A 12,610-nucleotide genomic window follows, 5' to 3' on the forward strand; every position below is an offset into this window, starting at 1 on the left:
ACTAGTCATTCATGTTGGTGTTTTCTCAGTTCCATGAAGCATTTTCCCCTAAATGTTGGCTCTTCAGAATTTAATGTGTTCTTCCAATCCTCATTTGCCTACTTCAGATTCTTACTAATTTTAATCACAACTATAATCATCAAAAATTCATCAAAAGCCTGCATGGTGCAGAACATAAATCGGCATTTAGTCTGAGACCAGAATGCCATACTGGAAGGGCCTTGGCCTGATCTGACAGAGTTGTCATGTGAAACTACAGCTGTGCTTTTGGAAGCTTCCATTTACAGGCAGTGTAAAGGCCTTGATATGCCAAAAAGATACCGAGAGGCAACCAATGCCTCTTTTGGCTTACATAGATGCAGCCTACATGGAAGATATTCCCATAAAGTTCAATAGAACCTATTCCCAAGTAAGTGTTTGTAGGACTGCTGCGCAATATGTACATGGTTGTTGGCGTCTGTCTCAGGAGACTATGGTAGAGTGTGCATTCAAGAGTGAAGTCAAACCGTTGGGAGAGTTACAGCGTCTGATGCAGCTATAGAGACCGATATGAGAAAAATGTATGTTTTGCAGGTGGGGTAGATGAAGGCGTCAGGTTTCGCTGCTGCAGGTGCAGTAAGGCATTTCTTCTCTCTGCACTAGGGGAGACTGAGGCACTGAACAAAGTTTCAGAGTCATGTTCTACACTGCTCCCCATTCAGTCACAAAGCTTACTGTGTGGCCTTTGAAGTAGTCAAGAACCCTCAACCTCTCCAAGTTGATAAACGGCAATTAAAAGAAACCATTTATCAACAACCATAGCCTTTGCACTCATTACCTCATTTTGCTTTAAGGGTAAAATACATCTACCCTATACATTCATTTGTGCAAAGTGTAATGCTATTTCACTCCTATGCAGAAATCTAAACGTGCATTATCCACTCCATGTTATGCTCCCTTTGTAAGGTCACTTGTGCTTCTCTGGCACTGGGGAGGCCTAAAAGGGCAAACATCATTGTAATTTTCTTAGGAACCCAAACTGGAGTTTTAAACTACTGTACTTTTCTGTGTATAAGACGAGGTTTATTTAAAAATGTTAAAAATTGGGGGTTGTCTTATACACGGAATGTGCATGGGGGGACTTGGGATTGGTTGTTGCCACGAGCTGAAGATTATCAGCAGCTATTGGGCATGCTATTGTTGGTGGTTGCATCAAGGGCTAGTTTTTACTGGCTGTCGCTACGGCAATTGGTTGGGTGACTGCCGGCTTCTGCCGGCGAGGGGACAGACGATAGGCAGCTTTTGCACCATGTGCAAGTAGCAGTTAGGTGAGCAAATTTTGGCACAAAATCCCCCCCCCAAAAAATCTCAACAAGTCTGAGCCCCCCCCCAACTCTGGGGAATCTCCAATTTTCTTAATTTGGAGTCCCCAAAAATAGGAGGCGTCTTATACATGGGGGCATGTTATACACAGAAAAATATGGTATACTGTGAATCTACATGACCTCATGGTTTGATTTGTCTCTCTTCCTGGCACCACACCAGCCCATGGACACAGGGCAACGTCACGCAGTATCATCACAGGCACAGGGTCACAGGTACATAGGAAGAACACAAACAAAACTCCTGCTCCATCTCAACCCTTTACAGAGGCTGCATCATTAGCCTTTAATGTGAACAGCCTTCAAACAGAAGTGCCTACAAAATATTAGCAGAAAATAAGATTGTATGACTGGTGCAGAAAGGGAAGGAGTTGTGGTGGACAAATGGTTTGTATTTACCAAATGTTCTTGACCATTTAGATGTTCACAGCAAAGGCAAAGAAACATTTCTCGGCAGTCAACTTGTCTGTAAATCAAAATATTTGTACATGCTGATTGAAGTGCAAACAACCTGGATACATCTTACTTCAAATTATCCAAAGAATTTACACTAACTCTTTAAATAAAGGACCTCTTTTTAGAATGCTGCAGAAAACTAATACTTTGGGGGGATATGGGTGCCTGCCATATATGGGGGTGGGCAGTGCTTGGGAGAGAACTGTAGAAACTTTAAACAAATATAGGAAGATTGCCACTTTAAAATAGAATTCAGTGTATTCTTCTTTAGTTTTTTACTAAAAAGTGTGACCATCTGACCCACGTTATCAATTAATAGGAGCGAGAAGAAAATGATGGTATTGTGTTTGCTGCACTCAAGAGTATCACTGTCCATCTGTGTTATGAAGATTACACCAATGGACTGGGAGAATGACGAAGCAAGTCCCACAATGGAACTCTGTTTAACTTTTCCCCAATGGTATTTGCATACTCCAAACCCTGGCCCACATATATAGATGGGGCTGGGAGCACACAGTATCTAGAGACAGCAAAAGCCCCCCCCCCCCGCAATACACCTTTAGTGGGGAGGAGAGCAGAGAGGGCAAGCTCCTATCCTGTAGTGCAGTGTTCCGCAAAGTGTGGTATACTCTCAGGCGTATTCAAAAGGCTTTCAAAGGGTACATGGCAGAATTTGTTCTGGTCTAGATAAAATAGTATTATTAAAACTACCTCCAAGTTATCTTTGCCAGAGAAAGGGTATGCCAGTGAGACTAAACTCTCAAAAGCATTATGCGGTTATTCTAAGTTTGGGAAGCACAGCTGTAGGGAATCTTGTGGGACTGGAACCCAGCCCCACATGGAGAGAGAGAGCTGAGTTCCAGTACTTCAGCCTGCTTCACAGCCTTCAGCCATCTAAAACAAACCCAAGCACTATATGCCATTACTGATTTAGGCTGCCAAGGGCGTGCTCTCACACATTTCCAATATACTGTTTCAACACTTTAAACCATATGTCTAACCCCTTTCACCCCAAGTTAATGAACAGTACAAAAAGAAGGAACAAAGAAGAAAAACTAAGGCTGCAATCCTTAACACACCTATAGGGAGCAGTTTTTGTTTTTCTCAGAAATTTACGTATAAGTTAGAAAGGACAAGATCCAATTGCAAAAGTCACACTTGGATTCTGCATAGTTATTTTAACAATGCAGATCACTGAGTAGGGAGAACAGAAATTGCTTGTACTTGTAAATCCACTTCAGGGAATCCGAACACAGATTATGGAGTAACTTTACCAAACTGATTGGATTGACATCATCAAAACAAATTACACAGCATAACAGTTCTGAGTTTAAATATTTATTTTAACAAAGGTTGTGCTTTAAATATCCTTCAGAAGGTTTCCAACAGTTTAAAAAAGAACCCACAAGACTGAAGCTGTTTGAAAGCAATTGCTAGAGCCAATGATTGGCTAGCATGTCAAATTTGTATTGCATTATCAATATAATCAGGGATTTTTTTCAGGGGGGACTCAGGAACTCAGTTCCGGCACCTCTCAGGTGGGCGCCATTTGCCATTCTAAGGGAATGAGGGAGGTGTTCATGGTTCCAGCACCTCTTTTTCTAGAAAAATAGCACTGAATATACTGTACAGTGATACATTTGCTGCTCATAATTTTCAAGGGAAGAGCGCCATCTGGTGAAAAACCAGTATGTCCTTGCAGAATGCACCACAAGTGTCTTGAGCAGCAAAACCAAACAGGTGAACTATGCAGCTACAAATCCAAATAGCACTCTTTTGTTACACTTTTTCTGTTTAAGATGGTAAAGATGAAAGGATAATATTGTGAACAGAAAGAAGCAGTGAATAAGAAGCAACAACATAAGGGAGATTATCTTGACCCTAAACCAGTGAAAAAGGAGGAATGGATCCAAGCAAAAAAGAAATATTATTTCAGCAAGGATGGACACAGACTAGTTTTCACAGGAATGTAGGAAGTTGCCTTTTATCAGGCCAGATTATTTGTCCATTTAGTACACTCTGGTCATTTAGAAGCTCTCTGGGTAGTTTCAGGCAATCAGAAGAGTCCTTCCCACCAGCATTCCCACTGACCCCGATTCAATCAAAGATTCCTCAGCGATTGAAGCTGGGCCTGTCTGCACACAAAGCAGGCAAAAACTACCTCTGAGCTATTCTTCTGTATACCTCCCAATTCATCAATATTCAAAGAACAGTAATCTGCCTCCTTCCCCCTAATTTATTTTTCTTATATCTATAGCCTGTCTTTCTTCCATCATGGAACCCCAAGTGGCATACGTGTGGTTTGCAGGTACTGATCTGACCCAGACCTGCATGGCTCCAGCAGGGAGGGCAGTTTCATGTTCCTTTTTAGACCATAAATATATGTACAATAAATAGTACTTGCATTTCCCACAGACCCTGGTTCCAAGCAGGTTTTGCAATGGCAGCTGAACTAATTTTCTTGCTTTCAAATCCCATTTCATTGTTCGTGTGTTTGGGGTTAAGAATTTAAACAGTTTCATGCAACTGACTTCACTCTCTGGCAACGTGTAGTTTGAGGGCAAATGTTATGGCACTTAAGAAATGTAAACAGGGTGCAATTCACTTGTACAGTCATACCTCGGGTTGAATGTGCTTCAGGATGAGCGCGTTCAAGTTGCGCTCTGCGGCAACCCAGAAGTAAAGGAGCGTGTTACTTCCGGGTTTCACCGCTTGCGCATGCGCAGACGCTCAAAAGGACGTCACGCGCATGCACAGAAGTGGTGAAAAGCGACACACGCGTGCGCAGATGTGCCATCACTAGTTACGTTTGCTTCTAGATGCGAACAGTGCTCCGGAACGGATCCCGTTCGCATCTTGAGGTACCACTGTAATCCCATGAGGATGCCTTAAGGGCTACTCTTTGCTACACTTGCCACTTCCATTTCCAGACTTATTCTGTTGCTTCTCCTGCTCTGGTTGGATAAATTGTAAGCTCCCTTTTTCTCTATTATCATATCTTCATGCATACTGAGAGCACAGTATAAACAAGTTCTGCATTATAGAAAACAGAAATACAGCACATTTACATGCCACACCTGGCATTTAACTAGGTTGTGAGAAATTATCTAAATAATATTATGTATTAATAATCAGTTACCTATAATAAACTTGCAGCAAGCTCCATTGTGGCCCATCTCACTTTCTAATAGCACTAAACAAGTTGCCTATCCCAGTTATATGCAAAGCTTGCCGGTTACAACTTTGCAAAATTGTAAAGTAGCCTGGAGATCACTGAAGTTTAGCTTATATCAACAATGGGGAGTGGGAGCCTAGAAAACATGTGCTTGCCCTACAGCAAGCATAGGGAACCTGTGGCCCTCCAGGAGATTTTGTTGGACTACAACTTCCATCCTCCCAAATGAACATCCAGAGGGCCACAGATTCCCTATCCTTGTTTTAAAACTAGATTATGTATTGTTTTCACGTCAAGCTTAATCAAAAGGAGTGCATTCACTTCAAGTCCAGCCAAGGATAAATATGGTTCCAAAATATTAAACATGTTTTCATTGGATTTTTCTTTGCATAGTGTCACAATCAAAATTTCATGTGGTTGTTGTTCCAACATGTGCGCATTACTGAAATTGTAACGTTCAATTAGCCTTTTGACAATAACTGAACAAGTGTAAAAAAATTTCATCAGGTTAAAATGAACGAAACTGGCAATGAAACTTTGGTAGCAAAGGAGGAATCTGGGAGTTAATAAGAGGATGACTACAAAACAGAGGTAGTTTGAATGTGTTTCTAAACATTATCCACTCAGACTCCATCATGACAAGATTACTTAAGCATCCTATTATCATTATTATTAAGTTCTAAGGTTGGGAGATCCCGTGTGTGTGTGTGTGTGTGTGTGTGTGTAAAAACACATACTGAAAAACAGAAATACAACAGAAACAGCAAATAATCAAAAAATAATCAAAAACAAGCCAAATGCTTCTCAGAACAGAGCAATCTTCAAGTGATGACAAATGTTGTCAGGAAGGTAGCTGGTAGCTCCAAAGCCTAGGCACAGCAACAGAGGAAAACCTTGGTGGCAGGACTGACACCAGGCTTCCATAGGCTAAAATACCCCATTGATATGTAAATACATATATTTAAGTGGCTTCCCACCAAATTAAGAACACATTTTCAACCTATTCAAATTTGTTTTTACTCAATCACACATGCTTGTGGTTTTTCACTTCCTATACTACAATCCACCTTGAACGCTGTTCTTCTGTGGGAAAGCAGATTAGATTATAACCTTATCTCTGTGTTGTGTCCAGTAGGTATGCATGCCCTTCCGGGCAAGGATCTGTATTTTGTTGCTGTTGTTCGTTTTTTTAAAAGGCACCAGCACACGCGCTGATGAAACCATAAGGATCAATCAATATTATCTAGAAAATCAAAAAGTTGCAACCATACGTTTTTAAACGAGTAATTTTATCCGTGTAAAAAAAAAAAGCGAATTAGAGGTATGCAAATATATGCAAATCAGGAAGCTAACAGACAGATACACGCACACATATTGAACATTTATAATCCTAAATAAATGATGTCTTATCATCTAAATTCGTGCCAGGCGGTGGGGCGGTGAAAGAGAGATAAGCAGGGAAATCCCGCCTCCCGTTCCAGGAGGGGAGGGGCCAGGCGGCTCGCGGCGGCGGCGGCGGCGGCGCGGGGGGGGGGGAGTGAGAGGCTGAGAGTGAAGCCCCGCCCCTCGCTCGCCCTCCTCCCGCCTCCCCCTCGCGGCCCAGCGGCCGAGGCGCTGTGAGGGAAACCGAGCGGGTTTTCCGGCGTCGTGAGGGAGCCGCGCGAGGCCCGCGCCGAGGAGCTCCAGCCCGAGCCAGCCGCCCAGCCGCGGGGGAGAGCGAGGTTACCGTTTGCCTTGCCGAATTCTCGTGGTGTTTGGTCGGGCGGCTGCGATAATGGCGTCCTTCCTCGCGAGAGATCCTCCAGAGTCGCCACTGCGCATGCGCCACAAAGCCCCGCCGCTCCCCTTCGACTGCCTCGAGGCGCCGCGCACGCGCGCTGAACGGCTCCCACCTTAGGTCCACGGCAGCCAACCCAACGCCAGAGCCTCCAGCCGGCGAGCGGCTGGACTACACGTCCCGGAGGGCCTTGCGCGCGGGGGACTCCCGTGAAGCTCGCTTCTCCCGAGGCATTCTGGGAGTTGTAGTAACCAGGGAAAGAAGAAGTGGACGCTGGGGAGTGTAGTTGTAAAGCTCAATGATGCTTTGGGCTCAGAGTTTGAAAGCTTGAGGCCACCAGGCGGCAGAAATAAAGCAGAGCGATGGTTAGGTCATGTTTTCACGGATTGTCATTCCCGCCAAATATTGCTCAAAGCCTCAATAAGCGTGTAGGCGTGATTTTGTATATATGATGTGTGTGTGGCTCAAACACATAGACAGAGACCGATACATTACATATACAGGGAGAGAGACATAATTATTTTCATTTTATCACATTAATACCCTGCCTTTCTTCCAAGGGCCTCAAGCTGGCATTCACTGTTCTCCATCTTCCCATTTTATCTGCACAACAACCCTGTGAGGTAGGTTAGGCTGAGAAACAGCGATTTTCCCCAGGTCACCGAGTGAGCTTCACGACTGAGTGGGGACTGGAATCATAGTCTGCCATATCTTAGTCCTATACATTGAACAACAAGGAGGAACTGGCTTGGTGTTAAAACCAGTCAGAATTGTGGCAGAAGGTCTAGCTCTGTGACAGAGCACCTACTTTACATGCAAAAGGTCCCAGGGCTGGGAAAGGCTCCTGTCTGAAAACCTGGAAAGCTGGTGCTGGTCAGTAAAAAAGCAAAATAATTTATCTTGTAGCACCTTAAAGGTGAACAAATTTAGTCCAACGTAAGCTTTTGTACAAATACCATTCTGTTTTTATTTTATTTGCTTATTTAACAAGATTTATAGAACACTTAATAAAATAAATACATAAAAATCTCTAAGGCATTTACAAAGCCAGGTAGACAAATTGTCTAGCCATGTTTCTATATGCAGCACACTCTTACTCATGTTTACTCAAGAAGTAAATCTCCCTAGGATAGCAGCACCACATCCAGTGCCATTCATCTGAAGCACATGGTTGCCCCCCTCAAAAAAAAAAAAAAAACCACTCCAGGGAACTATGGTTTACCCCTCACACAACTAAATACCCAGCACATTTAAGAAACTACAGTTTCCAGGATTATTCAGGGGAAGCCATGTGCTGTAAATGTAGGTTGTAGGTCTAACTCTAGAGATCCTAGGTAAAGAGCTGGAGCTGGAAGTGTGGTATCTCATGCAAAATAATAATACAGTAATTGAAATGGCATTTGCAAATGGTCAGAACAGGGATAGCAATTTGCAAGGCAAGTGTAGCAAGAAAAGGGTACTGTTTCTGGTAAACTGGGACAGCTGGTGCATATGTTGAATTATGTATACAAATGTAACTGAATTGCAGCTTCCCACTGTGATTCATAGTCTTTTGGCCTCACTGGTTACAAATTCGGAGAGAGGGGGAACTATGTGGCATCATAAAAGGCTAACAGTTCAGCATAACCTTTCATAGGCAACAGTCCACTTCATGAGAATAACAGTTCACATATCTATTGATGGGAACTCTCATCTACAGAAACTTATAAGGTCCCACCAACATCTACACCTAATAACTGCAAATAACACTTCATGTAGATTTTATTCCTCAACATGTATTATGCCATACTAGATTTGTTGATGTTTTAAGTTTCTGTCAACCATGGCAGGGCCCTGGGATTCTCTGCTTTTCCCAAGCAAATCAGTGTTTGACAAGCACTGTCCATAACCTCATTTATCAGTTCAAGGCATTTTTAAATATTATTCTTCAAAGCAAATTCTATATACCCAGTGTATAATTTAAGGCAGTGCTTTTTTTCTAAAAAAAAAATGTTTAGGGATACTCTCGTTTTCCTCCTCATATTGAAATACTGCCCCTCAATGAGGCCAAACTTAGATTCACAAAATGTTTAGGGGTATGCGTACCCCTGCGTACCCCCGGGGGGGAGCACCAATTTATTGTAAAAAATTAACTCTCTGTGCACACAGTTTTGCAAAGGGTCAGTGCAAAGGTTGCCCCATGTAAAGAGGTCAAAAAATCATACATGTTCACAATCTGTAGTAATTTCCTGTGTAACCTGTAGCAGGTCTACAGATATAGAGCAGAAAAAGATAGATGAGAAATCTTGTCATAAACAGTTAACATTTTTATATAGCATGAGTGAATGTATAGCAGATTGTGACAGTTCAAAGCATTACATGTGTATTATTAATAAAAATTTATAACATTTATAAAAATTTATAAGGTGCCAAAGTTTTCCAGGTGCTGTATAAAGGTTAAAAAAAACAAAATTGTCCTTTTCATCAAGTTTATAATCTAAGATACATGAGAGAAAAGGAAGGTGAGGTGGGGAAGGAAAACAAGCAAATTGAGGCCCCAGTTCTTAAGACATTCTTAGGCTGCATTCACACAACATTTTATTCTGGAATCAGTAGACACAGAGTACTTAATTTTTCTTTGTAGTCCACACTCAGTCTGCAATCCCACTCCACACCCCAAAAAGCATTTATTGGGAAATTGGTTCCATTCTGAACTCCTTCTAGTGAAGCAAAGTCCCCAACAAACACAGAAAGCAATAAACTGTGAAGTGATGTTGCCAGGGATCTTTGCTGAACAAGACTTGGCTTGTGAGTAAGCATTATAAAAGGATCTTGGCCTTGAGTTCTGCTCCCAACTAACTGCAGAAGAGCAGTGACAGTGATTCCAAAGGGGTTTGGTGTGGAAGGGAGCAACCTTTGTCTTCACCTTTCTCAATTGCCAACATTGCAACAGTTCTCTCCTCCACCAAGACCATCCATAATGTTATGAGTTTGCATGGTCAGCCTGGATGGGACCTTGGGTCCCCCTCCAGAATCTGCAATCCTGTATCTGTGAAGGTAGAATGTATAAGGGGAAAACAACCAAACCATTTCCTTCTTTCAAGGTAATGGTTTGGACTGACTAGTTAAATACCACAATTTAGCATAACCAAAAAAGTTACTCACAGAACAAATAGGTGAGCCTTTCCTGCACCCCCTCACCTAAGCAGACTATAGGAGAAAAATATACCGGTAGTCTCTGTGTGTGATACATATAGATAGATATGTTCATATATGAAAACAGTAGCTACAGACAGAGAGACATGTCTTGCTCTGTACTGGGGCTCCCCTGGAAACCTAAAGGGAAAGCAATATCTATGGCAATGTTAATGCAGTGAGCCCCACTATCCTATGCTCAGGTTGTATACATGGGTAAATAAAACCATATATCCTAAAGACACCACAGTCTCCACTGACACTCATTCCCCCAAAAATGAACACTGGGTAAGCGCTTGGAACCCGCAGAGTCTCTCACTGCTCAGGGATTGCAGTGGTGTGTAACAATATTCGTACCATTGCCCCCCTCCACAAGCACTTTGTCCTTCATCTGCCTGTTTGCCATCTGTAAACAGTGTGGATGGATACTGAACAAACAACACTATCTTTAAAAAGAAGCAAAAGAAAAGTAAGGTATGCAAATCACTAAAGCATCACACCGGACTCTGCAGAAGAATGTGCTGCGCAAGGCAGGGAATTTATTTGGGCCATTTCTATATGCAAAACTCCCAGGCAGCAGCCAGTGAGTCCAGCCTCTCCACCAAAAAATTAGAACCAATGAAGAATCCAGCTGTGGGATCGGTTGAAATTTAACTATCTGTTTGGCTCCCCCCACCATCACCACCACCAAATGGGTGTGCCCCTGGGTGATCAGAATAGTTCATAAACAGAACTGGGTTTATTTAAGTCCAATCACTCATAGCATATTATTCCAGCTTTGCATTGGGAGAGCACTCGTTCCTTTGGCTATATAGACCCTGCAGGAGGCCTTGGTGCTGGTCCAAAATGGTCTTTCTGACCAAGCTGAAGGTAACGAACATGACACATTTCAGCAAGCAGCTGACAACTCTCTGGGGGCAGCATCAGCATCTGATACCAGCCAGGGCATGCAGCTTGGCCACTTGTACTTATAAAAACAGATACGCTTCATGTAAGTATCTATATTTGTTATCCTTCTTGTTAGAATTGCATCACTGGCACCTGTGTGAGGATGAGGCAACACATAGCAGAAACTGTGAGGGTGAAAGCCATTTATGAAAGTTAAGAAAAATGGTGGCCATTATTTCAGATGAGAAAGAACCCAGAGGGAATTTTATACTGTGATTGAAACGGGGGGAAAGAAATATAATTTTGTAAGAGGGGGGAATAAAGTAGAAATTGAAGATTCACTGCCAATGTTCAGTGGACTTTCCTCCTTGCCAGCTGCATAGGAATAAAATGTCGCCCTTTACGAGTTTGCTGGTACATTTGAGTTAGTAATTATTCTACAAATTGTGAGTTTGGTGAAAGCAGCAGCTGTAATGGTTATACGATATGAAAATGAATGTAAGTCATTAGCTATCTAATAGGAGTCAAACTGAATAGGAAAAAGTTTTCATTCTTGCCAGTCAGCCTGAATGCCAATGCCATAAATACTAAGCTTCTACAAAATATCAGAGAGGAGGAAAATGCTAGTGTCGTGTTGCAAATACTGTAGAGAACTGTTTGCATTTTAACAAGAGCTGGGTTGAAACTGCCTCTGGAGCAGAAGCTCTCTGCAGGGCTACACTTCAAAAAATGGGTGCTGGGGATGAAGCTGCCTGGAAAATACACAGAAAAACCTGTCCTGCAATTCTAAATGTGCAAGTGCAGGCTGTGGTTGATTGGTGAAGCAAAAATGCATTCTGTGCATGCTCAGAATAATTTCCATCTTTATGATTAGCCCACCTGTTCTGCAGCTTTCTTAACTGGATTTTGTACTGGTTCGGATGAAACCTGACTGCAGGTTAATAATTTCCCCTCAGACTCAGCTTTCCATCTTTAAAATGGGGGTGTGCACAACCCACCTCATAAGATTTATTATGAGAATGAGGGAGCTAATTACTTGTGAAAAAATTTGCTCTATAATAAATGCTTTTTGAAGAAGGATTAGGTGTGCGAAGTAATTGGTGTGTTTGTTCTAGAGAATGAGAGATGGTGTAATACCATATTATTGTTGATACTTGGGCAATGTAACACTTTCTCTAAATGTCCATCCTTGTGTTCCTCTACATTAATTCGTCTTTTTTGACAAGTGGCAGGAAAAGTTATGCTCAATGTTTCTGTAGTGTTCCTTGCTGAAATCCCCAATGTGGAATCTTCAGTCAACATGCATGGTGCCCACCAAGGTCACCTTTATTTATTTCTTTTAATGTAATGGGTATTTTGTGAGGCCCACAACTGTTTCCTAGATTTCCAAATGTGCCCAAGAAAATGGAGAGCAAAAACCCTTTGCCATTCATTGCCTGTCTGGCATTTCAAGAAGCCAGTGACATGGAATGATATTCAGATATATACATTATTGTAAATCCTATAATAATTAATATCCTTGAACTTGGAACTCTATCCCATGCTACTGTGGAGAATATTAAGAGTGATTCATTCAAGTTTGTATAAAATTTGCTGGTGCATTGTTCACTTAAGGTACCAAGCCAACAAACTTTGGGGTGTTTTCTGAACAATGCATGCAAGATTTTCTTAAAAAGAGTTTAAATTGACAGGTTTGTGTTTCAGGAAAAACTGAAACACAGAACAAAGCAGAACTAAATCCATTCAGAACAATGTCAATTGATAAAGTGGAACTAATTG

The 12,610-nt window shown here is 42.0% G+C and overlaps 2 protein-coding genes across 7 annotated transcripts in view; one reads left to right on the forward strand and one right to left on the reverse strand.

Annotated features, from left to right (window-relative positions):
- Window positions 1–6,886, reverse strand: part of BANP (BTG3 associated nuclear protein) — a 151,667-nt gene extending 144,781 nt beyond the window's left edge. Inside the window, exon 1 of one of the 6 annotated variants that reach the window (XM_028739943.2) lies at window positions 6,719–6,863. The gene's annotated coding sequence lies outside the window, so the exon portion shown is untranslated. Of the gene's footprint in view, window positions 1–6,718 lie in introns of all 6 variants that reach the window. The other 5 variants (XM_028739944.2, XM_028739945.2, XM_077931614.1 and 2 more) reach the window with 5 other exon arrangements.
- A 3,835-nt stretch (window positions 6,887–10,721) lies between these two features.
- Window positions 10,722–12,610, forward strand: part of CA5A (carbonic anhydrase 5A) — a 30,883-nt gene continuing 28,994 nt past the window's right edge. The window contains exon 1 of the mRNA XM_077931618.1: window positions 10,722–10,934. Coding sequence (XP_077787744.1) covers window positions 10,790–10,934 — 145 coding nt within the window. The 5' untranslated portion in view covers window positions 10,722–10,789. The remainder of the gene's footprint in view (window positions 10,935–12,610) is intronic.

Source organism: Podarcis muralis, chromosome 7 (genome assembly GCF_964188315.1).
Source record: "Podarcis muralis chromosome 7, rPodMur119.hap1.1, whole genome shotgun sequence".
Taxonomy (NCBI): Eukaryota; Metazoa; Chordata; class Lepidosauria; order Squamata; family Lacertidae; genus Podarcis; species Podarcis muralis.